Source organism: Phyllostomus discolor, chromosome 7, assembly GCF_004126475.2.
Source record: "Phyllostomus discolor isolate MPI-MPIP mPhyDis1 chromosome 7, mPhyDis1.pri.v3, whole genome shotgun sequence".
In the NCBI taxonomy this organism is placed as follows: Eukaryota; Metazoa; Chordata; class Mammalia; order Chiroptera; family Phyllostomidae; genus Phyllostomus; species Phyllostomus discolor.
The window spans coordinates 138,802,245-138,827,223 of record NC_040909.2 but is presented as its reverse complement, the minus strand read 5'-3'; the positions used below and the strand labels follow the sequence as shown (position 1 = coordinate 138,827,223).

At 61.9% G+C, this 24,979-nt stretch overlaps 4 protein-coding genes across 6 annotated transcripts; 1 reads left to right on the top strand and 3 right to left on the bottom strand.

The window, feature by feature from the left end:
* Positions 1 to 19: 19 nt before the first annotated feature.
* Positions 20 to 4,420, top strand: LOC114514563 (testis-specific serine/threonine-protein kinase 5-like). Its single transcript, XM_028533762.2, has 8 exons — positions 20 to 2,083; positions 2,397 to 2,504; positions 2,676 to 2,878; positions 2,966 to 3,021; positions 3,286 to 3,418; positions 3,503 to 3,618; positions 3,939 to 4,073; positions 4,149 to 4,420. Exons 1-8 carry the CDS (start codon positions 1,880 to 1,882, stop codon positions 4,418 to 4,420), a joined length of 1,227 nt encoding a protein of 408 aa, XP_028389563.1. The 5' UTR covers positions 20 to 1,879.
* On the bottom strand, positions 3,892 to 8,102 carry HGH1 (HGH1 homolog). Its single transcript, XM_028533765.2, has 6 exons — positions 6,721 to 8,102; positions 6,524 to 6,624; positions 6,329 to 6,427; positions 6,036 to 6,127; positions 5,828 to 5,950; positions 3,892 to 5,750 (listed from the first exon to the last, which is right to left on the bottom strand). Exons 1-6 carry the CDS (start codon positions 7,521 to 7,523, stop codon positions 5,571 to 5,573), a joined length of 1,398 nt encoding a protein of 465 aa, XP_028389566.2. The 5' UTR covers positions 7,524 to 8,102; the 3' UTR covers positions 3,892 to 5,570.
* A 4,546-nt stretch (positions 8,103 to 12,648) lies between these two features.
* WDR97 (WD repeat domain 97) lies at positions 12,649 to 21,267 on the bottom strand. The gene is given in 22 exon segments (XM_036031687.1): positions 12,649 to 13,268; positions 13,271 to 13,714; positions 14,077 to 14,239; positions 14,313 to 14,434; positions 14,529 to 14,726; positions 14,804 to 14,989; positions 15,063 to 15,515; positions 16,313 to 16,396; positions 16,493 to 16,642; positions 16,706 to 16,885; positions 16,996 to 17,145; positions 17,315 to 17,375; positions 17,592 to 17,713; positions 17,800 to 17,932; positions 18,139 to 18,229; positions 18,305 to 18,541; positions 18,630 to 18,772; positions 18,844 to 19,540; positions 19,723 to 19,844; positions 19,950 to 20,578; positions 20,747 to 20,862; positions 21,054 to 21,267. Coding segments are annotated over 22 exon segments (5,115 nt in total). The 5' UTR covers positions 21,205 to 21,267; the 3' UTR covers positions 12,649 to 12,785.
* Positions 21,268 to 21,320: 53 nt separating this feature from the next.
* MAF1 (MAF1 homolog, negative regulator of RNA polymerase III) lies at positions 21,321 to 24,963 on the bottom strand. Of its 3 annotated transcripts, none has more exons than XM_028533775.2 (8): positions 24,046 to 24,963; positions 23,182 to 23,307; positions 22,949 to 23,077; positions 22,708 to 22,873; positions 22,452 to 22,573; positions 22,251 to 22,370; positions 21,978 to 22,115; positions 21,321 to 21,847 (listed from the first exon to the last, which is right to left on the bottom strand). In XM_028533775.2, the coding sequence occupies exons 2-8, from the start codon at positions 23,262 to 23,264 to the stop codon at positions 21,826 to 21,828; spliced, it is 780 nt and encodes a 259-aa protein (XP_028389576.1). In that variant the 5' UTR covers positions 23,265 to 23,307; positions 24,046 to 24,963; the 3' UTR covers positions 21,321 to 21,825. The 3 variants fall into 3 exon arrangements, with proteins under 3 accessions (XP_028389576.1, XP_035887530.1, XP_028389578.1); XM_036031637.1 differs by having other exon boundaries at positions 23,182 to 23,297; positions 24,046 to 24,164; XM_028533777.2 differs by lacking the exon at positions 21,978 to 22,115 and having other exon boundaries at positions 24,046 to 24,355.
* Between the last annotated feature and the right edge of the window lie 16 nt (positions 24,964 to 24,979).

Genomic DNA, 24,979 nt, shown 5'->3' with positions numbered 1-24,979 from the left:
TCAGCACACATCACAGATGTCATTTCACTTTTACTAAATTATTCATGCCAATTTCCCTTCCCCAACAGTAAGCTCTACAAAAGGCCTGTGTCCAGGATTTGCTCCCAAGGGCTCAGCACCAAGCTCAGCGTGTGATGTGCACTCAAGGTGTGCCCGTGGGATGGAGGGACGCCCTAGGGTGCAAAGAAAGAGGAGGGAAGACGGACTGCAGACCGGAGCTGGTGACTGACTTGCCGGCCTCCGGTGTGGCCTGTGCCACGGTGGGAGCTGGGGAAGTGAGAGGGGTGTGGGCAATGGCACAGCCACCCTCGGGCAGACCCCCGCGGTTTTCCCTTGTGCTGTACTGGCTCTAGACAGGGCCCTTCTCCAGTGCTTCCAACACCTGAGGAGCAGCCCCACCTTAAATCCCCTCTGCTTGGAATCCCCTCTGCTGGGAATACCTGCAGTGGTTGCTCTTTACCTAACCCGCAGGTCAACAGCACACTGGTTACTTTGTCCACATTCCAGGCAGTGCGCCAGACGCAGCCTGTGGGGGAGCAAGGGAAGGGCAGACACAAGCCTTGCTCTCAAGCAGCTCCCAGTCCAACAGGAATGAGAAAATGAGCCTCAGCATCCTGGGCAGGGCATTCCCGGGCCTTTCCTGCAGCAAGGCACACCACAGCCACCGCGAGCCCCAGCGGGGGACGGACACTGAGCCCCCACCACGACCCAGGCCCTGTGGGACACCCCCAGGACAGCAGTCCACAGCCTCTGGGCTATCCAGCCCCTGGCAGAGACTGCGTTCGGGCCTCAGTTCTGTCACCGGTGAAATGGGCGTCACCTGGCCGTGCTCTGATCTGAGATCCTGGAGAAGCACTGCCTGCCTGGGACGGGCCTGTCGGGCGGGGTCTGCGGGAGGTGGTAACTGCAGCACCACAGCCGCTTCGCGCAGCACCTGGCCTGCAGCAGGCCCCGGCGAATGTCACCCACTGCTCCCCGCGGTAACGGGGCTCACAGAAGACTCTCGGGGACAGGACAAGGCAGGCCCCCATGGCTGCTCTCCACTGGGGCTGCTGGGTGTGGGGTGGGCCCAGGCTGGAGGCCTCGCTTGCCTCGGAGATATGTCCTTAAGGCTTCAGGGGGCTTCGGGGGAAAGTCCTCCAGCAGGCCTCGGCCCCGGTAAGACAAGCTTGTAGGCCTCCGCAGAGGAAGGCCAGTGCTGCCCACCCCGACTCGGCCTCAGCTGCCTCCTTGGGACCCTCCCAAAGGACGAGCAGTGCAGTTGAAACTGTTGCTGGTGTGCGTTTGCCTTTCGCCTTCCTCGTGTCCGCAGAAACCCCGCTGCCCTTGCTTGGCTCGCCCCCCACGCCCAGCTTCCGTGAAGGCCTTTCGTGTTCAGCCACATCCAGGGTGGCCCACAGGGGCCTCAGCCTGGCTCCAGCATTTGGGGGTTCTCACCACATAGAGTGGGCCCCATGCAGGGAAGGGCTGGTTCCAGCAAGACCTTCTCAGGACAGGAAGGTCCCAGGGACGGAAGGAAGGACACGGGCATTCCCTTTGAGGGCACAATGCTAGCGCAATTCTAGAACCCTCCGCTCTAGAACCTGCCCCTGCTTTCCTGGAGCCTGCCCCCCCCCCGCCCCCGCACCAGTCCCTGACTGTGTCAGGCCCCACCCTGAGCTCTCAGCCTCGGTCATTCCCCGGTCTCTGCCTTAGTCCCAGCAAGACTTCCAAAACGTGGCTGCAGCCCCGAGGGGGCACAGGTCCCACCTGGCCTCCTGTGGCCCTATCCCCGCTGCCCCTTTGACCTAAGTCAGGCCTCAGCCACACACCCCACCCCCTCCCAAGAGCCCGCATTGAGTGGGACAGCCCTGGCCCCTTCTGCGGTGCCCTGCTCTCCATGAAGGGCAGCGGCAGGCGGAAACTGGACCAGCAGACCTTCATGGCGCAGGCGCGTGAGTGCAGGGACAAGGGCTACCTGCTCTCTGCCAAGAAGATTGGCTCCGGGGCCTTCTCCAAAGTCTACCTGGCCCACGCCACACAGGAGCGCATGCAGCACAACCCCAAGCTGGCCTCTGACCTGCAAGGCAAGCGCCACACCATGGTGAGGTTGCCCGCCTCCTCTTTGTAGCCCTGGGCTCAGGACACGTCCAACCCAGCTCTAGGGGGCCCTGTCCATCCCTACTGGGGTGCCTCCCAGCTGCCCCGGCTCCCTCCCAGTCCTGCACCCTCCCACAGGCTGACCACTTCAAGTCCTTGAACACCTGAGCATGTAAGTGTCTGGACAACAGTGTCCCCCAGGACTCTGCTTACCCTGCCCAGTTTGGCTTGTGCACAAAGGACAAGGGACCTGTCCTGCCCCACCCTGCCCCAAGGGGCTGCAGTCTGTACACAGCGGCCACCCTTCGCTCCTGCAGGTGGCTATCAAGGTCATTTCCACCGCTGAGGCCCCTGTGGAGCTCTCCTGCAAGTTCCTGCCCCGTGAGATCTCGTCACTCAACGCTACCTACAAGCACCTGAATGTGGTAGGCAGAGACCCCACAGCAGCCTGCAAACATCCTGCCCCTCCCCGGTGCCAGCCCTCACCTCACCTGCTGCCCACCCCAGGCCCACCACCGCCCCCATCCCGACGCCCCAACCCAGGGCACCGCACAGCCCCTCCTCGTGGTGGCAGCAGGCGGCTGGGCGTCGTGCAGGTGCAGCTTTATGAGACCTATCACAACAGCCAGCGCGCCTACTTGGTGCTGGAGCTGGCAGGCGGTGGCGACCTGCTGGAGCACATCAACTCGGTGTCGGACCACCGCTGCTGCCCGGGGCTGGGGGAGAAGGAGGCTCGCAGGCTGTTCCGGCAGCTGGTCAGTGCAGTAGCCCACTGCCACAGTGCCGGCATCGTGCACCGGTGAGGGAGCAGCCCGGCCTGACCCCCACCTGCATGGAGAGGCCGACCCGAGCCCAGGCCCAGCCCCACCTGCCCTTCCCCGTGCAGGGACCTAAAATGTGAGAACATCCTGCTGGATGACCGAGGCCTCCTGAAGCTGACGGGTGAGTCTCTGGCCAGCCCTTGCCCTTGTGCCCGCTTGCCCTGACTCTTGACCCCAGCCACCACCCACTTGCACAAGGCCCCTACACGCTGGCACTGGCATGCCTGCCAGACCCTCAGCCTCCACGCCGCTCTGCTCCAGACGGGATCCCAGCCTGGCTTGACCTCCAACCCTCCCAGAAGGCCTCCACCCCACCCTGCAGTGGACCCCAGGCCCACCACATAGCCGCCTCTCCCGCCGAACCGCCTGCCCTGCACCCCTGCAGACTTCGGCTTCGCCAGCCAGTCGGGGGTCAAGAAAGCACTGCTGAGCACCTTCTGCGGCTCCATGGCCTACACCGCCCCTGAGATCCTCATGAGCAAGAAGTATAGTGGGGAGCAGGCCGACCTGTGGAGCCTGTGAGTGCCACCCCACCAGCCACCCCAGAAGCAAGGCCCCTGGGTGCGGGGGGAGGGGTGTGCCTTAAGAGCCACTGTCCCCAGAGGTGTCATCCTTTATGCCATGGTGACCGGGAAGCTGCCCTTCAAGGAATGCAGGCCCCACCGCATGCTGCTCCTGATGCGCCGTGGCCCCACCTTCCCACCTGGCCTGTCCCCAGGTAAGTGCCGCCACCGAGTCTTTCCCAAGTCCCAGAGGACCTGGGTCAGAGGGTCATTCTGTGCCATGGAGGGGGTAACAGAGGAGCCTCACCTGGCACCCTCCTCCTGCCTACTGTAGTGAGGGGGAGGCTGGACTGAGGTGGGACCTAACTCAGACCTTGCCTCTCTATGCCTGTCTGCCCACTGGTGACAGGCGGAGGGCCTCCAGCAGACCCCTCAAAGCTCTGGTAATTGTTGATGGGGAGTGAGCACAGGATGGGGAAGCAAGAGGGCAGGTGGAGGGGGGACTGGCTGCAGCCATTGAGTCCTCCGCCCGCAGAGTGCCAGGACCTGATCCGGGCCCTGCTCCAGCTGCGCCCGCATGCGCGCCTGGACCTGCAGCAGGCAGCCAGGCACCGCTGGACGCGGCCCACTGGGCATGCGCCCTTCTGCACCATGCTCAGCACCTCGCCAGGTGGGGCAGGGCCCTGGGGGTGGGGAAGTGGGCTCTCCCCAAGTGCCCAGACTGAACCCCCAATGCGATCCACAGTAGAGAATCCAGGGGAGCCCAGAGAGGACTCAGAGCCACCAAGGTCACTCCTGCAGCTGCGTCGCCCCCAGCAGCTGGGAACCCCCAAGAGCACCTCTGGCCCAGCGCCAGAGCCCCCAGATGCCAGCCGGAGCAGAGGTGGGGGCTCTGCCAGGCTGGGTCTCCAAAGCATCACGATGGCCAACCTGGGCGTGGGCGCCTCACGGCAGCCTCCTCCGCTGTGCTCCAGGAGCACCACCCAGAATGTGCTGGGGCTCTACCAGGTCAACTGAGGGCAGGCGGGTGCGCCGAGTGGAGGTCAGATAAACCGTTTATTCTGTGGAGTCAGAGGTTTGAACCCACCAGCACTGGGGAAACTGGGGATGCTCCTGAACCACCAAGGAAGATGAGTCCACACACCTCCATGCCAGAGCTTTAATGGGGCGGGGCGGGGGGGGGGGCTGTGGAGGGAGATGCAGAGCACCCATGGAGCACCCAGCCTCCATGGGACAGCACAAGTGAGCAGACCTCCAACTTTGGGAACAGGGCAGAGGACAAAGAACAGGGGCACTGGGAACCCCTGGGGAGCCAACCTGCACTACAGCACAGGTCCTGGGGGGAGGCCAACACTCAGGCCCTGCACCAAAGACGGCACTAGGTTTGGTGGGGGGCCCAGGCAAGGAGCACAGGGGGTGGGGCCACACAGACAGCCTGCCAGTGGCAGCTTGGGTGCCGCAGAGTTAGGGGGACCACACGTGGCGCTGCGGAGAACCAGGGTCTAGTGCAGACAAGGGGTGCAGGCAGAGCCAGGGCACAGGTCAAGTGGGAAAGCGGAGGATGAAGGGGAGGCAGCACCCAGCCAGTGCTCCAAGGGCAGGCTGGGAGGGGTGCAGCTCTAGGAGACCCCCAGGACAGGCTGCAGATAGTGAAGGTCTCAAGGGGTCGGCCCACTGAGGCTGAGGGTAAGCCGAGGGCCCAGATGGAGGGACTTGGGGGGACTGGCAGGAGGGGCAGTGCTGGCACCGGGTGCGTGCCTGGGCTCAGACCCTTGTAGCACTCCTGGGACTGGAAAGCTCTAGTGGTCACTCCAGTTTGCGAATTTCCTGTCGGGCCCCGCCACCATGCTTGAGAAGTGCCTCACGGCTCCACTGGCCGAGCCCCAGGGCCTGGCCAGCTGGGACTGAACAGTGCTCTTCTGAACAAGCTGCAACGTTGCTGGAAGCAACAGGGCACAGGGAGGTGCCCTCAACCCTCCCATGTTTAAGGGCATTAGCCCTAGAGCCCTCAGCATGAACCCAGAGCTTAAGTGTAGCTCTGCTTCTTCTCAGCAGGACACAGTCTTCCAGCAAGGTAACCCAGAGGCCTGGAGGCAACTGCAGGAAGGCCTGGTCTGGGAGGCCAGGGCCGATGGGCTAGTAAAGGTGTGCTGGGGCTGCAGGGACCTCAGGTGGGTGCATCTCCTTCCGCCTGTGGCTCCGGAGCCAGCTCCCACTCCTGCTGCTCTCGCTGGCACTGCTCCTGCTCCTGGCGGTCCAGCCGCTGCAGCTGGCACTCCACATCCTCAGGCACCTGCACCTCCAGCAGGTTTTCCATGCCATGCTCTGGCTCATCCCCAATGAGCACCTGCAGCAGGGAGGCAGGTGAGCAGCTGGCTGGCATACCGTGAACATCTCCCCGTTCCCCACAAACCCTGCACCCACCTGGATCAGTTTCTCACAAGTCACCCGCACATCGGACTCAGGCTCCCAGCTGTGCAGCTCACGCAGAATCAGGTAGGCTCCCTGGTCCCTCACCTGCTGCCGACCCTGTGCTGTGGCTGTCAGCTGAAAGAGGACAGAGGTCAGCCAGGTGTCAGTGTGGCCGTGCATACGTTGGGGGTGGGGTTACCCCAGCAGGACCTCTGCTCACCAGCATGATGGCCTCAATGAGCATCTTGCGGATGTCGGCATCGGGCTCCCGTTGCTTGTCTGGCGGCAGGTACTGCAGGTCCACAGGCAGCCCTAGGGGTGCATGTGGGAGTCACTGGGCCCCTGTGCTGGGCAGCCAGGCCAGACCCCACCTTTGCAAGCCTCATCTGTGCTCAGCAGCTTGCTGCTAAACGTTTTCAGAAGGGGCTTGATCTGGACACTTCCTCCCTGTGCCACCACTATCAGCCTTCCCTCCTGCCAGGTCTGCCCTGCAGACCCAACCAGACTACTCACGTTCCATCTCCTCCTCGGAGAATTCCTCAGGCCCGGCCAAGGGCAGCAGCAAGAAGGGGAGAATGTCCACCTTGGGGCCCAGCAACCACTCGTGGTGTCCTGGGTGGGAAGCAGGGATGGGGGCCAGTCCAGAGGTGCTCTAGAGCCCAGTCTCTCCCCATTGCCTGCCGCCGCAATGCCCCTACCGCCACTCACGGTGCTCGAAGCAGCAGTTTCTCAGCGTCCCCACGACCCCGCCCCTGCGCACAGTAGAGTCTGGGTATTGGGTAAGGGGCAGCAGCCGCTGGATCACGCACCTGAAGGAAAGGACCACTCAGTGCTGTCCCTGCTCACTTCCACCCCCACCCCACCCCACCCCACCCCACCCCGGCCACGGGCGTCCTGCTGTTCACCTGTCCGGGTCCAGCAAGAAGGCTCGCGCCGCGGGACGCTGGCTGAGGTTGGAGAGCACTGGCCCCAGGTAATGTAAGGGCGCGCGGGCGTTGTAGCCCGGAGTGCAAAGCGCGCGCACAAGCCGCTCCAGGCCTGACTCCCCCGGCTCCGCGGCCGTCAGCGCCTCCATCAACGAGGCACACGGCGCCGGCTCGCGGCTGAGGTTGGCCAGTACCGCCGCTGCCTCCTCCGCCCAGGGCCACTGCGGATCCAACGCACGCCCAAGTAGGCGGGCAGGCAGCCCAGGCTCGGCCACCAGCAGCGGCTCGTGCAGGCAGGGGTCGGCAGCCAGGTTGACCAGGGCGCGGGCTGCGTCTCGGGCAGGGGCCGGGGCCGGGGCCGCCGCCAAGTCGACCAGCGCCCGCAGCAGTGCCTCCTGGCTGGCCAGCAGCGTCCGGCCCGGCCCCGAGCCGGTCAGAGCCAGCACGTGCCGCGCTGCCTCCTCCTGCAAGTCCGCCCGCGCCCCGGGAGCCAGGAAGGGAAGAAGCTTTGCCACCTCCACCTCTAGAGTCTGCAACCCTGCAGGGCCGCCGCCACCAGTCGACGAGCCAGTGTCCGCCGCGGCCTTCTCCATGCCCGCCCGCACTTCGCAAACCCCGGGCAGTTCAGCGAGGGTACCTCCGCTCCGCGCCGTGGCGACTGGTGGTCGGCGGCCCCGCCCACCAAAAAGGCGGAAGCCACAGAGACCAATCCGAGTCTGAGGACTCGGCGCAGGGGGCGGGACCAGCATGCGGAGGCGGGGCCACACCGAGGCCCGGGGCATTGTGGGGCTGAGCGCCGGGCGGAAGTGACTGGCGCGTGCGGTGAGAGGCGGCGGTGGGGGTCACGTAGGGACAAATGTTGACCCCCCTGTGTGGCCCCATCCCTCGGCGTGACCCCCGGTGGCTGAGTGAGTACGCCGGCCCTCTCCCATCACGGACTGAGCAGAGATCCGTCTTCGCTGGAAGAGACAGATGATCAATGGCATTGAGTGACGTTCCAATGTCAGGCCAGCCTTGCATTCCTAGCACGGCCCCCTTTTCCTCCTGATATAGTGTCATTCGAATATATTATTGTATTTAATTTGCTAAATTTTCGTTTAGAATTTTCGCGCCTCTGTCCATGGGGGATACTGTCTGCAGTTTTCTTGTAACGTCTTTGGGGGTGATGTTGACCTCAGGGGGATTGGGGTGTATTCCCTTCTTTTCAGTTTTCTGTAAGAGTTTGTGAAAGTTGTATGACTTATTTCCTTAGGGTTTGGTGGGACTCCCCCGTGAGGGCGTCCGGGCCTAAAATTCTTTCTGGGAATATTTTCGACTACAAATTAAATCCCTTTCGTGGATGCATGAGTATTCAGGTCGTCATTTTCTTCTTGGGTGACTTTTGGCAGTTTGTGTCTTTCAAGGAATGAGTCCTCTTTTCATCTGAATTTTGGAATTCATTGGCATGAAGCTCGTTATAATATTCCCTTACTATCCTTTTAATATATGTAGCGTCTGTAGTGGGGTCACCTCTCATTCCTGGTAGGTGTAATTTCTGTCTTGTTTCTCTTTTTGTAGGCCTTGCCAGAGGTTTGTCAATTATTATTGATCTCAAAGAACCACCTTTTGGATTCATAATTTTTTTCTATTGCTTTCTTGTTCAGTTTCATTGATTTTTCACTTTGACCTTACTATATCCTTTCTTTTGATTAGTTTGCTGGGGTTTTTTTCTAATTAGTGTAGATGCTGAGGTCATTAATTTGAGATCTTTTCTGTTAGCGTTCTCTCCTCATTTATTTTTTGAGTTGTGAACTATTTATATATTTTACTTTTACATGGTTCCGAGTGCCTCAATAGATTGATATTATTTTTATTTCACACTGTGGGCCAGGACAGTACCTCTGGGGGCAGTGATGCCCAGGAGAGCCACTCACTGGAGACAGCATGCCCCTGAAGTCTGTAGGTCATAGGTCCAAGAGCTGGGGTTTGCCTGTGGCTAAGACCCATGGGAAGGGCACTTCATAGCCTCAATCCCCACCTCACCTTGTATGAAATTTCCATGGAAACCGAGGAAGAGGGTGGATGAGTCCAAGCAAGTGCCCACTTTTCCGAGGAAAGCACATGCTTAGGACATACAGATCCTACCCAAAAAAGTTGAATATTTCTTGCCCTGTCTGCTGTGGCTCAGTGGATTGAGGGCCAGCCTGCAAACTAAAAGGTCACCAGTTCAATTCCTAGTCAGGGCACATGCCTGGCTTGGGTGCCAGGTCCCCAGTTAGGGGTGTGTGAGTGGCAACTGATCAGTGTTTCTCTTGCACATTGATGTTTCTCTCCCTCTTTTGCCCTCCCTTCCCCTCTAAAAATAAATAAATCTTTTTTTTTTTTTTTTTAAAGGTTGAGTGTTTCTCAAGGAATGGAATTGGAATGTTATGGCTAACCCAGGTAAACGATGCCCTCTGGTGGGCACTTTTGACCGAAACAAAAATGTGCATCTTCAGAGCCCACTGGACCAGAAGTATTTACTGTGATCACCAGCTAGGGAACCTTAACTATTCCCAAGTTAAGTGAAAAGATACAAAAACTTCCAGTCAAGTAGGTGGCATAGGCAAACATGGCTTGCCTCTTTGCATAACCACATCAAAGTTACAACTAAACTACAGAACAACCATCACTGAGAACCGTCAGAAATCAAGTTGAATGAAGTCCAGCAGCTACAGAAGCACAAAGCCACGTCCACCCAGACTGGTAGGAGGGGTGGAGACACAGAACGGGCTGCTCTCTCACCCACATGTGGCGGATAAAAATTCGGGAGGGGTATCTCAGGAGCGAGGGGCCCCAGCCCCACACCAGGACCCCCAGCGCAGGTTCCAGGGCCAGGAAGAGAATCCCCCACAGCTTCTGGTGGCAAAAATACATCAGGGATTGAGTCGGTGGAAGAAACTGCTGGAGCCCCAACAGTTCCCCTTAAAGAACCCACACACGGAGTTACTCAGACTCACTCCTTCCGAGCTCCAGCGCCAGGGTCGCAGCTGGAAGGGCACCAGTGGCACACTGGGAGGATGTGAAGTGTGTGGCATCGAGGAGAACAGAGGCCATTGGCCCTTTTCTCAACCCTCCCCCCACAGGGCTGTCAGGCTAGTGCCACATCTAAGACTCCATCAAACTGGCTAACACTGTTTGCCCCACCTCGGAGATCCCCCGAGACTCCACCCCACCCAACTTATAGACCCACCCACGCTGCTTTTCCATATGAATAACTGGTCTTGGCTCCTGCATTCACAGCTTCCTAAATCATCTCAAACAAGCAACAGCTGAACTCAGCCCCAGACCAGCACTAGCAGCAGCCAGCCCAGATTCATGGCTTGGCTTCTGGGAATCTCCTAGCCCAGTACAAGTAGCAGCCACTCAGATTGCTTTATGGCTCATGAAGGGTGGTCTTGGGCAAAACATAGGTGGGGGCTGACCTTGGCCTGCACCACCCAGGGGAACCCCAGGGCCAGTGCTTCCTGCACATCTCCAGCTGAGACCTGACCTGCAACCCAGGCATGTGCCCTGAGCAGAATCAAAACTGAGACCTTCCAGTTTGCAGGATGATGCCTAACTGAGCCACACCAGTTAGGGCTAAAACATTTTTTTAATTAAATTAAAATTTTTAAAATGTATTGATTTTAGAGAGAGAGGACAGGAAAGAGAGAAACTGTTTCACTTATTTAGAATGCTTATTACTTAGCATTCATTGGTTGATTCTTTTTTTTTTTTTTTTTTTTTTGGAGAGGAAAGGGAGGGAGAAAGAGAGAAACATCCATGTGCTGTTGCTGGGGGCTGTGGCCTGCAACCCAGGCATGTGCCCTGACTGGGAATCGAACCTGCGATGCTTTGGTTTGCAGCCCACGCTCAATCCACTGAGCTACACCAGCCAGGGCTTGATTGATTCTTAAAAGTGCCCTGACGGAGGATCAAACCCACAACCTTGGTGTACCAGGATGACACTCTAACCAACTGAGCTGCCTGCCCAGGGCTCTAAGCTACTTTCTGTCTCTATAAATTTGCCTGTTTTAGGCACCTCAATGGTTACAGTCTCTGTAGCTGTAGTACAGTGTGGAAAACAAGTGTGTACTTCTATGTAACCAATGCCACAAGCAACAGAACGGTTTAACCACCACAAAGACCTCTGGGCGCTCCCGTCCTTAACCCCAGCAACCAACAACCTCCTCTTCGTCTGCATGTTTTATACATAGAGACATAATGTGATCTTTCAAGATTGGGTTGTCTTCCACTCAGCATAATCCGCTGGAGATTCACTCCGGTTGCTGTGTGTCCCTAATTTGTCCACTCTTGTTGCTGAGAAGTTATGTATTTGCTACTTTGACTCCTTCTGTAGTGAAAATCCCATTCCGGATTTTTGTACATTCTTCTATTGGGCTGTGTGGTTTTTCTTACTGTTATTGATCTGTAGAAGTTCTTTATATATTTTGGAGGTGACCTATTTTTATTTATTTACTTATTTTTAGAGAAAGGGGAAGGAGGGAGAAAGAGGGAGAAACATCAGTGTGTGGTTGCCTCCTATGTGCCCCTATTGGAGATTTGGCCCAAAACCCAGGCATGTGCCCTGACTGGGAATTGAACCAGCGACCCTTTGGTTCACAGGCTGGTGCTCAGTCCACTGAGCCACACCAGCCAGGGCGAGATGAGCCACTTTTAGTTTTTCACTCTCTTAATGGTATATTTAGGTTAACAGGTTTCTTAATTTAAACATAATCATATATTAAAACCATATTAATATTTTCCTTTATGGTTAGTGGGTTTTTGACCTGTTTACACTTGTGTGACTTTCACATGTTTTTAATGTTCAAAGCATTTATTGCTTTATAATTTAAACCACAAACACCTGTAGACGCAGACCGCCATGGGCCGCATAGCCCCTTTCATGAAAACGCCCAGCCCCGAGGCTCTCCGGGTTGGGCGCTCCTGGCCCTGGTTGGCCTCGAGAGAGCCACCCACCCGGCAGCCCCACATCCAGACTCCTGCCCAGCTCCGGGGCTGTGGGGAAGGTGCGGGAGGCCAACGGTAACCATAAAGCTGATGAGAAGGAGCCTGTGGAGTCGGAGGGGAAGAACACTCACAGGAGAGAGAGAGAGAGAGCCAGCGAGCGCGCTGCTCAGGCGGCCCAGCAGGAGGGTGTGAAAACCAGACGGGCCCTTGCCTGGAGCGGGCCAAGCAGCCAGCGCGCACGTGGGTCCCTGTGCGGCCACGGCAGTCAGGAGATGCTCCAGACCCTGCACTTCACAGACAAGGTCTGTCGCTGGGGGGTGTTGAGCTTGAGGGGTCCAGAGGATACTGTCCCCTTATTGGTTCTTGGATGAAGCAGGCGGTGTCCCTTCACTGGTTCTTCCTTCCGGCCTAAAGGCAGCAAACCCCACCCACACCTGGGGCTGCGAGACATCCTCTTCTCCCCAGAGTGTCTGGCCGCTGCTTGGCTGCTTCGTCCCTCCTCCCATCCTGCCCCCAGTAGTTGACTGATGAGCCCTGGCTGAGTGCCTGAGCAGCAGGGCTGAGTCCACACGAAGGGACCCCACCTGGGTAGACAGGTCCAGCACACCAGCTTGGCTGTCCCCCCATGGACTGACCACACCCCAGATCCAGTCCCACCCACATCACCAGCCAGACCTCACTGCCCACCCCAGTAGCCCCCAAAGACAGATGTGGGCCCTGGCTGGCACAGCTCAGTGGATTGAGCGCTGGCTGGGAACCAAAGTCTCCCAGGTTCGATTCCCAGCCAGGGTACATGCCTGGGTTGCAGGCCATAACCCCAGCACCACACATTGATGTTCCTCCCTCCCTCTCTCTCTCTCTCTCTCTCTCTCCCTCCCTTCCCTCCCTAAAAATAATAAAAATAATAATAATTAAAAAAAGACAGATGTGGCATCCAGTTTGCTGGCTGGACTTTACTGCAGCCCACGCCTTGGCCAGGGGCGAAGGGCCCAGTGAAGAGCTGTGTCCCGAGCCCCTGCTGGAGGGAAGAGGAAGCTGGCTGGGAGCGGGGTCAGGCCAAGGCCGCCAGCAGGTCAGCTGTAGTTGCGGGGGTCGGCGTGGTCTGGCAGGAAGTAGCGCTGCAGGGCGGGCTGCAGGAGCAGGGGTGGCAGCGGACGGGCAGGCCGGGGCCAGTCCAAGGGGAAAGGCCGCACCTCCACCCGAGGCAGCGGCAGCTTCAGTGTCCGGATGGGGCCTTCGAGGGCGAGGCCTTCCCGGTGCCAGGACAGCAGTTGTCCTGAGGCTAGAGGGGCAGTGAGGCCTCGGGTGGAGTCAGGGCCCTGTGGGGCCCAGGCTGTGGCAGGCGTGGGGGTGAAGCTCACAGTCCAATCCCTACCCCTGCCCCCACTCACCCCTCTGTCTCTGTGGAGGCCTCCGGACGTTGGTCTCCTGAAGCTGAAGAATGGGGTTGGGCCTGGAGTGGTAGAAAGGCAGGTTTGTGCGCACTTGGCCCTCAGTGCCCGCCCCCCCCCCCCCCCCCCCGTGGGCCCTGCCCCAGCCCATGGCTGGAGCCATCAGCCACTCACAGGTGGGGGCGGGGCTGTGGCACCACGGCGTTGGGGCCCCGTGTCCTGGGGTGTAGGCGTGCACTCTGGGGCTCCTGGGTGCGCAGGGAGCTCAGCCGCCGCACCCGCTGCTGCTCGCAGAAGTAGTTGAGGGCGTCGATTGGCCCCAGGTCCATTATCTTCGACTGTGACCACTCCGTCTGCTCCAGGAACAGTGGGTGTCTGGGCCGTGCGTCGGAGTCCAAGGAGGGCAGCCGGATCACGGCCAGGGCGGAGAAGGGCACCAGCGTCTGGGAGAGCGTGCGGCAGGTGCGCCTGGCGTGCATCGGCGAGAGCAGCCCGTGGGTCTGGGACTCCCGGGAGGCCAAGCCCAGCTCCGCAGGCGAGGCCACCAGGGAGGGCGTCACGGAGATGTGGGTGGGTGCCCCGGAGACTGAGGAAGTCGGTGACAGGGTCTCCTTGGACCGGGGCGAAAGCACTGAGGTCTCCGAGACCTTGGGCAGCATCTCCGACAACTTGGCTACTGACGGATGCCAGGTTTCCGCCTGCGGGGGAGGTGGCCAGTGGAGGACACACCGGGGCCCAGGGAGTGGTGCTGTTCCTGGATCCCAGCCTGACCCAATGCAGACTCCCTCCCAGGAAGGAGCAGGAAGATCCCGAGAGACACGGGGACCCGGGAGACAGGTGACGCTCGGAGTCAGAGTGAGGCGAGGAACCTGGCAGCCTCACCTGGCTCTCCTCCCTGGACCTGGGGGCTCTCCCAGGAGGAGGCCAGAGGCTCCACTGGCAGGTGGCCCGCCCCTCCCATCCCCAGCCAGACCTGCAGGTGGTGGATCATTTCCTCCAGCTTCTGGCTACAGCAAACGCGCAGCACGGACTTGGACTCCAGGTCCAGGTCCTGGACCCAGGTCATCATCTCCTTGAACAGGAGGTCCTCTGGGTCCTGAAGGCCTAGTCCGTTCAGCAGCTTCTTGAGCTCAGACCTGTGACAGGTGAGGGTGGCTTATCCCGAGGCCTTCTTGCTGGCAGGAACGCCACGCAAAGAGTGGGCCTCACCGGCAGGAGGCGGGCGAGTAGAGGAAGTAGGACATGAGCTCCAGCACCACGTCGCGGGCCTCCAGGGAGGAGGCCAGGAGCAGCTGCAGCGCCAGCATCACGAACTGCTTCTGCATCCGGACCTGAGCACAGGCAGGTGGTGCGACGGGTGCCGGAGGCCCAGGCCGTGGTGGGGCTGGGTGGGGAAGGCGCGACGTGGGCCGGGCTGGGGCAGACCTGGAGGCTGGGGGGTTTGTCCTGGTTGAGCAGGTCCAGGAGGATGTTGTGCAACCTGCTGCAGATGTCTTGGCTCATGTCAGGCACCAGCCTCAGCATCGCGTGCAGGATGTGCACGCGGTCCTCCCAGGAGGCCTCCTTCAGCAGGTCCAGCAACAGAGAGGCCAAGCCGTCCACCGTGCCCACTTCGGGGTATGCCTGTCGGGACCGCCAGCTAAGGAGCCGCCTCTGCACGACTCTCTCCCACCAGCCCGCTTCCCAGGCGTCCCCTGGACCTCCAGGGTGAAGAGGGGGAACAGCTTTTTGAACCAGTTCTGGATGGCGAAGAAACGCAGGAACCTGGGCAGATGCCCATAGCGCTCCTCCAAGAGCGAGTGCTTGTGGTGGTACCAGCGGGGGTAGGGGTCGTCCTCCATCCCCAAGTCGTCTCTGGAGCTTCTCTGAGTCAAGGACGCCAAGCTCTGGGGGCAGGAAGTCGTCAGGACCCGAGTGTGCACCCACTCCTCCCACTGGAGCCCTGCCCTGGGCACCCACCTGGGCCCACAGCTCCTCGTACTCCAGCATCTCCTGGGAGAGCCCCAGGTGGGGGCTCAGGAAGTCTGAGGCCCACTCCTCGTCGTCCTCCCCCTCCTGCTCCTCCTCGGCCTCCTCCTCCTCCTCCTCGTCCGACCAATGGATCAGCTTCTGCTGCCACAGGGTGTGGCGCCGCCTGCTCTTCGACGCCCACCAGTCGTCCTGCTGGCTCTCCCTCGACTGCGGAGCGGACAGAGCAAGCAGCCGGCAGCTGGCATGGGAGGTCTCGGCCCTGGGCAGAGCTCTCCCCAGGCCCAAGGTTGAGCCCCCAGCCCCACTGCTTGCCTTGAGTGAGCCCTGGCTGGCGAGCTGGGCCAGGGCTCCAGGGCCCCTGACTTTCCTGGCCGGCCACATGTGCTGCAGCACCATGGAGTTGGGGACACAGCCCGGGAAGTGGATGGGCCTCGGCAGGTCCTGGAGGTGGGGCACGGCACAGCGGGCTGAGAGCCTGGGTTCCGCCCCGTCCTGGGGTCTGCCCTGGCAGAGCACCCGGGCCACCAGCCCGGCTCCCTGCCAGGTCTCCAAGAACTGGACTGGTCCCCCACCCCTGCCACCCACAATGCACAGACAGGCAGAGAGAGCCTTTGGAAACCAGGGAGGCGCCGGCTGTGGTAACTGAGGAGGGAAGTCTGGGCCACATGCTCTCCACAGGGCTTGGCCGCCAGCTCTGGACCAGGGATATCCATAAGAAGCAGGGGGCAGGAGGGGACAGGAGCCCAGAGGGGGGCTGTTCGGGGCTTGGGTGTGTGGTGCAGCAGCTGGAAGGGTCATTGGCTGCCTGGGCAGGTGATCCTGCCAGAGGTCTGCTGGGGGCAGAGGCCTGTCTTGGCATCTGGTGGGGGAAGGCGGTGGGTTGCCAGGGGCCAGCTCCCATGGATCTTGATCCCCCGAAGGGAGGAGATTCTGGTCTCCCAGACACTCACTGGGGAGGGGCACGCAGGCACAAGCAACTGGCACAAGGCTCTGGCTTGCCCAGTTCTGCTCCAGGAGCCCCAGACCCCCTGGCAGCCACACCCAGAGTGCAAGCAGTCAGGGCCCACAGAGCAGCGGCATCACAGCTGGGCAGGTGGGGGAGGGGTGGGGCCTGGGCTGCAGGTGGGCATGGCCCTAGGTCAGATAGGGACACAAGGGTTTGCAGTGAAGGTAAGAGGGGGTACACATGAAGGGTGACCCCTGGAAGGAGTTGCCTCTGGAGAGTGTGTGTGTCTCACCTTGTAGGGCTCAACGGCAGCAGGAAAGAAGCCCCTGAGGTTAGAGGGAAGCTCCTTGGGTCGCCTTTCCAGCAGCAGGGGGACCTGGGGGCGGGGCAGAGGCTCAGAGCCAGGCATGGACTCAGGACCCCTGCAGCTCTGCCTTGGGTGGGCAGCATCCCACCTGCCTGGGCCCCTCACCCTGTGCTGCAGGTGGGAAGACGGTGCGTCTTGGGCCAATGGCCTCTCCTGGCGGAGTTGCTCCAACTGCAGCTGAAGGTCCACACTGAGGCCCAGGGAGGATCTCAGGGAGGAATGGGCCAGCATCTGGGGCGCAGAGGAGGAGTGGTGGGTGGGGTGGGGGCCAGGGTCCTGAGAGCAGGGCAGAGGGGTGGCGGGGGTGGGAGGCCTCACCTGGGATTCTCTGCCGAGTGCTCCCCAGAGGGGAGGCAGGATAGGAAAGGCGACCTGGGGGAAGTGCTGGCTGAGTGCCCTCCAGTCTGGTGGGGGCAGGGTGCACACACCCCAGGTTTCTTTCTCTGCTGTAAGGGTCCCGGTGTTCCACTGCTGGGACTCGGCTCCAGCACAGACGCCCTGCGGGGGAGGGGGTGGCAGCAAGGGCAGGTTGGGGCGTCAGAGGCCCTGGAGGAGGGGAGGCTTTGGGTCAGAGCTGGTGCCGGGGAGGGGGGCGGCACCCGACCTACCAGCAGGGCCGGGCCGTAGATCAGACGCAGGTAGTTGGTGAAAGCCTCCTGCTGCTGCGGCCCGGAGGGTGGGGGCCGAGCTGCTGGGACCACCTGCCCCAGTCTCAGCCGCTGAAGGTCATGGTCCCGGGCAACTAAGGCTTCCAGGTCCTGGAGCAGGGGTCAGAGTTCAGCCGATTCTTCCCAGAGCCTTGCCACGTGCTGCCTGGATAACCACAGGGGTCCCGGGCCTGCCCCAGACACGAAAGGGGCGGGGCCTGCGCCTGGGCAGGGGGAAGGGCTGGTACTGGGGCGGAGGGGGCGTCAGGACCCGCCCTACCTCCTCCAACAGTGGCTGCTGAGGTGCTGCCATCTGGCGATGGGTGGAAGACAAGGCCGTGCTGCAGGCAGGGGTGGACACAGGGGTCACTGAGTGGCATTACCAGCGGGACACGAGAGACGGCCAGGAGCGGGGATGCCAGGGCTGAGACAGGCTTCAGGTGGCCCCAGGTGCCCCGGGGGCCCAGGGACCTTGTGCTGGGGGCACAAAGCTGGACTCTGCCCCCCGGGGACCTGGGGGATGGCCCCTGGGACCACTCGGCGGGCCTGCCGCAGACCTGAGACTGGAAACCCCATGCAGGTTGGCGAGCCTCTGCAGCTGGGCTGAGGTCAGCGATCCCTGGCTGGTCAGTGGCAGTGGAGGGTCATCCACCACGTCCGGGACCTCCTGGCACAGCTTCTGAGCAGGGAAAGGCGCCTGGAACCCCGGCTGAGGGGCTTGTCCGCTGCAGCACCCCATCTGCGCACCCCATCCTCACTGCACACCTTAACCAGGTAGGACGTGGGCAGGTAGAGCCTGTGGGATACCAGGCACAGGCGGGAGCCCAGAGCCAGCACCAGGTCCCCGCCGTTGTTGCAGAAGGTCAGGGCCTGAGGGGCTCCGTTCAGCTGCAGGAGCCTGGAGGGACGTGCAGGGAAAGCCCAGCCCTGCTCCAAACAGCAGGAAGTGGAGGCAGCAGGAGGGGCAAGGCTCCCCGGGCCCTATCCAACCGCTAGGCTCTGCCAGGGGCAGAGGCGGGGGGGGGGGCCCAGTGGGCTGCCCCTGGCTCCCAGCCGGCCTGCCCTCCCTCCCTCCCTCCCCCCCTCCTCAGGGGCTCCACCGACCGCAGTAGGTGGTTGTCTGTGGTCCAGATCCGGATGGTGCAGTCCAGGCTGGAGGAGGCATACAGCTTGAGGGTGGGACAGCAGCACAAGCCTAGGGCACGGGGCTCAGGGTCAGGAGCCAGAGCCACACGGTGGCCTGGGCTTCACCCTCGCCCTGCCCTCTCACCGGTGATGTGGTCCATGGGGTCGTCCTGGGGCTGGTGATCATAGCGCTGGCTGTTTTTCAGGCCAAACTGCACCAGACCGTAGGTGGCGCTGTCCGAGTCCTCAAAGCCCACGGTGACGCGCTCCCCGAGCGCAGAGAGCACCAGGGCGGGGTGGCAGCAGGAGAAGGTGCGCAGCAGGCTCAGGCTCTCCTCGGCGTAAGGGAAGACGCGCCACATCTTCACAGTCAGGTCTCTGCCTGCGGGCGGGAGCCAGGGCTGCGCCTTTGGGCAGGGCGGGCAGGGGCTCCCCCCACAGGCTGCTGGGAGTGGGTGGGACGTACTGACCCGAGGACACCATGATGTTCCAAGTGGACGAAATGGCGATGACCGGGCCGGGGCTGTGCGCCTGTGTATGGAAGACAGTCTTCCATGTGTGCCACTCCAGCACTGACAGGGTGCCATCCGTGTGTCCCAGCACCAGCAGGTACCTACGGGCGACAACAGCCTGTTGGCGTGGACTTTGTAGGCCCACCTGGCCCTCAGTGGCTCTCACACCTACCGGTTCTTATCCTTCCTGGCCTGGATGTCGCTGTGGCACAGCTTGCCCCTGTGGCGGCACACGGTCTTCCAGCTGGCAAACGCACTGCTGGGGTCTATGAGGTGGCTGTAGAGGTGCAGGCAGCAGGGCCTGGGCGCTGGGGATGGTGGCGGGCACTCGCGGTACAGCACGCACATGGGGTGGCACGCCGCGTTGGCACACACGAGGTGTCCGGCGTGGGTTATCAGCCACAGTGTTTCGCGCGGCAAGCAGTAGGCCACGGCGGCTGCGCAGTCCTCGGGCTCGAGCAGCAGCGCGCTCACGGTAAGCCCCGTAACCACCGACACGAGGTAGACGGAGCCATCTGCGCATGCGCACACGAGGCGTGTAGGCAGAGCCGGGCACAGGGGCAAGGGCAGCGCGGGCGCCACCTGCAGGTGGAGCACTGGTGCTGACAGCTGGGCCAATGGCGAGTACAGCTCGCGCAGGCACCAGAGCTCCACGCTGCTTGCACGCAAGGAGAGCACCGGCCAGCCGGGGCTGGCGGGTGCCAGTAGGCGGTTCACGCCGCCTGACCGCACGTCCTGGCCCCAGTAGTTGAGCATCACTTCGCCCACCTGTGCCACCGCCTGCAGGTCCCATGTGCGAAGCGTCCCGTCCTGTGAGGCCGACAGCACCAGGGGTGTGTTCGGGAGCACGGCCAGAGCTGTCACGGGGCCTGTGGGGGGGGTGCAGGTCACTGGGGCACACGAGGGACAAAGGAAAGGGAAGCTGTTGGCTCAGGTTACGACCAGCACAGAGAAGCATGGCCGGAGCTGGCAGGGACCGTGGGCAGCCCAGAACTCTTTAAGGCAAGGCGGAGAGAGGAGGGGCCTCAGCGGCCACAGCGGCATGGTGCACCTGTGTGGCCCACAAACACCATCCGGATCTGCCAGTCGGCCTCCCACACCTTCACCGTGCTGTCTCGGGAAGCCGTCACCATGGCCTCCACCTCTTCACAGTATGCCAGGTCGGAGATGGTGCTGGGGACGAAGGCCACGCCGACTCAGCACCACTTCAGGTAAGTGTGCCCGCACCCCTGCCATGACCGGCTTTCCCACGAGGACTCATCCCCGGGTCCCCCTTACGTTTTGTGCAGCTTCTGGTGCACATCTACGACAGCCCAGGTGTGCAGGTCAAGGGTGACTACGGCTGAGCCGTAGGCTGCGAAGCAGTGCGGAGGGTGGTGGGGAAGCGGGGGCCCCAGAGCCAGACCAGCGAGCGCATGGGTGGAGCTTGGCGGGGGATGTAGAGGTGACCCACTAGGCACCAGACAGCGACCCCCTAAACGGAACTTCCAGAGTGCCAGGCCACCGCTTGCTTCCGCTACTAGCAGCAGCCCCAAGTTAGGCACCGGCAGGCAGCAGATGGGCTCTTGGTGGGGTGCCCGACCCATCCTCGGCTCACTCAGCCACAGCAGGCTGAGGTCCGGCCTCAGTATGGCCAGCCCTGCGGGACCCCAGCCCACAAAGCGGCTCACAGAGTCCAGCGGGCCTGGCACTGCCACCAGTCCCCTGAGGGCAATGGGGGCCAGCAGCTTCTCCTGTGCCCAGCCGTCCTTTCTGTGCAGGTGCAGGCAACCTACGCTGTCCAGCACTACGAAACGTCTACCCACTGGGTCCTGCGCCACGGAGCATAGCCCTGCTGCCACCTCCAGGCGGCGCACTGGCTCCAGTCCGTGTGTCAGGCAAGCCACACGCAACTCGGATTTCTTTTCCTGCGGGCAGGGGCAGGCAGACCTGCGGTCAACTTGGGGGAACCCAGGAGAGGCCTTGCACCCACCTGGGGTAGCCAAGAGGATGGGCTGGGATCATGATAGGGACCCCTAGGGGAAAAGCTGGACCAGGAAAGAGGCTTCTAGGCAGATGCCAGGGGCCAGTCCCACCTTTTCCACAAAGCTGTGGAGGCTTGTACGCAGCAGCACCCACAGCTTGCGGGCACGGGCGCTGGGGCTCATACTGTGCCACCGGGAGCTCCTGGTAAAAAGCTTCGAGTCTGGGTCTGAGGATGGCTCTGTGGGCCGGTGGTGGAAGCACTGTCACTGTGTGGCCTTGGGCTCCCCCCACCCGGAGGCTGTGGGCAGCAGGGCCTTCTGGGGGGTCCTGTGGGCTAGGGGACTGTCCATGGGGCACTGCATTCCTGGTGGAAAGCGCCCACGCCTGAGGGAGGGCTGCTTTTAGGCTGGTCGTCACGAGGGCGAGGCCAGACCACCTCACCATTTTCTCTGAGCAGCCCAGGGTCTGGGATGTCATAGCTGTCAGCTTCATACAGGTCTGAGTCCACAGTCAGGCTGTCGCCTTCTACTGAAAAGGGACTGCTTGTATCCAACACATCCATCTCCATTTCCCAGGTCCAAGCGGCTTAACAGTCTCTTGTGTCTGTTGCTAGGATACCAGGTGGTACAGGCCCCACCCCCTACACAGGCCCCGCCCCACCCCACCCCAAAGAGAGCCCAGGTCCACAGTAAGTCACATAAACTTTTATTGGAAACAAACAAGCTGCAGCAAAGTGACACTCAGTGCACGCTGCCCACTGGGCGAGGTGGGGAGTATAGGTGGGCTCCAAGAGCCAGCTCAAGCCCAGGGCAGATGACCACTGGGGCCTGCTTGCTGGGTCTCGGGCCCTTTGGGCTGGAGTGTGCAGGCTCAGGCCTGACCCCATACAAAATACAAAAATAAACTCTGTGGTCCAGCTGTCCCCGCCTGTGTCAGTTCGTTTGGGCAGGGCAGTGGCTGTGCCCACCAGGCCTTGTGCTGTCTGTCCAGTCCAGCCACAGTGTGGGCAGCAGAGCCTGTGGGGTAAGTGGCCATCCAAAGGCTGGAGCCAAAGGGCTAAATGGGCAGCACTGGAGCTGTGGCAGCGCCAGGGTCTGGCCAGCAGCTGGGGAGGCCCTGGGGCCCCTCAGGTGGGCAGGCCCAGGCACTGGTTGAAGCTAGATGAAGCTGAGGCCTCTGCTCCTCCTCCTCACATACAGATCACCGGGACCCTAGGCAGAGGGGGAGACACAGCCAGCCTTGAGGAGCTAACACCCAGGAGACGCCCCTGGGCAGAGAAGCCCCACCCTGTCCTGCCCACCCCAGGCTCCAGGAAGCCAGGCCACCGCCACCATCACACACCTGTCCTCCATGGGGCTGGTCTCCTCAGGTCCGCCCTCACTGCCTCCACCTCTGAGTTCTTCCTCCTCCTCCTCCTCCTCCTCCCCCAGCTCCATGTCCAACTCATTGCCCACCTCCGAGGGTGTGTACGTGGATCCACTGGGGGAGTTGGGGAATTGGTCTTAGGACTGCCCACCCCGGCCTGCTGCTGACCCCAGGGAGGATGTCCAAGGAGAGCCAAGTCGGAAGTAGGGTGGGCCAAACAGGGCGCTACAGTGAGGGGCAGCCGCCAACCTGATAGAGCGACAGCTGAAGAAGACAATCCGTTTAAGCCGCTTGTTGTAGAAAAAGTAGTTAAACGACCAGAGGCTGCCATCTTCCCCAAAGGGGTCTGAGTCCAAGTCTGGGTTGTAGCTGGGTGGTGTGGGGTGAGACTAGTGTGAGACCCCACGTGCCACGCGCACCCAGGACCCACCCGCAGGGGTGCCAGCCCACCTGTAGATGTCACACTCAGCCAGGCAGATCTCCTCATCCACGGCGTCCCACAGCTGGGGCTTCAGGGCCTTGAAGTCCTCCCGCACGGCCGAGAAGAGGCTGCAGTTGACCGAGTTCACCACCTAGGACGGTGACAGCTTGGGCTGACGAGGTGCCAGGACAGCACGCATGGACTGGCTGGAGGCCACTGACAATGGGGCCTCTGACAATGGGGGAGGATGGGGGGGGGCACAGCTGTGGGCCGTGGGTCCCTCACCCAGCTGAGGCTGGGCTCCCGGCTGAACTCGTGGCTTCGGGCCGTGCTGAAGTCGTAGTCAGGGCGGAAAGACTCGTTGAGCGTGGCGATCAGGTAGAAGAGGGTCTTGCGGCTGCACTTGTCGCTGAGCGGGCCCTCGTCCTCGCCACCTTGGCTCTTGCTCAGTCTGCACAGAGAAGCATCAGCCCAGGACTGCCCTGCACCCAATAGCCCCCAGTGGGCAGGCCCTGCCCTGGCTCACCTGCTGGGGCTGAGGCCGGAGGTCTGTGGTGGGGACAGTGCCTCTAGCACGTGCGGCTGGCCCTCCTGGCAGAACTGCTTGAACATGTGCTTGTCATCTCCCGCCATCTTGCAGGAATAGCTCTCGATCCTGCGGGATGCAGGTGCAACCGTGGAGGGTGCCAGCCCCAGGTCTGACTCAGGGCCAGGGCAGAGTGACCTCTGAGACAGCAGCCCCTGGAGCCCCGCCCTCACCTGCCGATTATGTGGGCGTCTCCAGTCTCCACAGTCAGCTGTGAGTTGATGGCCTCGAAGCTGGAGTTCTCCAACAGCTTCATGTCCTCTGGGAGCAGGTCCTGTGCTGGGAGGGGCTAGTGCTGCCTGGGGACGGGAGGCCAGCCCATGGGTATGTGGCCCCAGGACCTACACCTTTAGCCCTCCCCATAAATGGGGCCAAAGTAAATATGCTGGGTCCCTTCCACAGCCGGCTCCCGATTCCTCAGCACTGGCAGGAGAGGCAGTGAGATCCTGTTACCTGACAGTGGCAAGTCCAGGCCCCGGTTCAGCCACGCCCCATGCACCTCACTCACATTCTGGAGCCAGGCTTAGGGGGGCCACAAGGAATCCTGCTCAGCCAGGGCTGCTGGTTTCGTATCTCCCTCAACACTCCCTATCCCACAAAAGAGCCTGAGAAGGGACTTGACTCCAGCAGCCACCCTCAGGCCTGACCCCTCAGCCAGGGTAAGGACCCCCACCTGGTTAGGAACACCTGGGGTTTGGGCTTGCAGTCACCTGGAAGAGGCACTCTTCCCTGCTCTAGGAGCGGCATTCAGCCGAAGACGGGGAACTTGTAGGCTCCTCTGTTCTTCTCCAAAAGTGTGCCTAGTTTCTTCGAGGCCCCACGGCACCCGAATGACCTGTCCTCAGGCTGCTAGGGCGCTCCGGCGCCCACCCCGCAGCGCCCGTCCCCCACCCCCGGCCTAGCGGAACCCCAACCTAGCCGCGGCAAACTACAAATCCCAGGAGGCCGTGCTCCCTAGACGCGCGCACGTCCCGGCGCGCGGCCGGCTGGGGGTTGTAGTTCTAGAGGCCCCGAGACGGCACAGGGCGGACACCCACCTGCTTGCGCTGCGCTCTCTGACCGGGCAGGGCCAGGCCGGGTCGGGTCGGGTCGGTTGGCGTCGCTGCGGGTGAAAAGGTGGTGCGGGCTCCGGACAGCGCGGGATCCTCAGGACCGGAGGGCGGCGCCGCGGCCTCCGCTCGGGCCGCACTGTATCCGGGGGAAGAAGCTCCGCGGCGACATCCCGTTACTCCCGGCCTTGCCGGCCCATCCGGGCTGCCACTGCGACATAGCCTCTCCCCCGCAGGCGCCCGACTATCGCGACCGACCTGCTTGCCGACCGCCACCAATCTACCCAGCCAGCGAGCAAGAGAGCGAGCGACCTCTGCCTCCTCTGTCCGGACAACAACAAGCACCCGCAAAGCCCGGCCCCACGCCTCCGAATGGCCGGCTCCAGCCGCCGCGATCGAGAACTCGGAGAGCCATTGGGGACGTTACCCGCCGCTCAGTCTTTTCTTCCACACCTATTGGCTGCGGCGCCTGTCCGTCACTCTCCTCAACGCCCGAGTCCGTCTTCCTTCCTGGCGCTCATTGGTTGCAGCCCCTGGCCTGCTCCGCCTCCAGTGGCCGTCCGGGCTCCAAAGAAGGGCTGGTAGACCTGTGACAGGGCGACAAGCAGAAGGGTCCTGAGAGCGGCGTCCAGCTCTCGCCAGGCCGGCAGGTAAATGCGGACAGCCAGGCTGCAGCTCCCGCCCGCCCAAGTCTCTAGGGCGAAGGGACCGCGCCCGCCTTCTAGCCTTGGCCGGCGCTTGGCCGTCAGTCCCTGACACTTTGCTCCGGCGTACGAGCCTCCAGGACCAGCCTCGCTCGCCCGTGTCCGGAGACCCTTGGACCGTGTATATTCTGGACAAAGCCGAAGGGTCAGATTCGACAACAGCCCGTCCCCGGGCTCCGACGCGCTGGCTGCGCCCGGAACCCCAGGTTCGCGGCCTC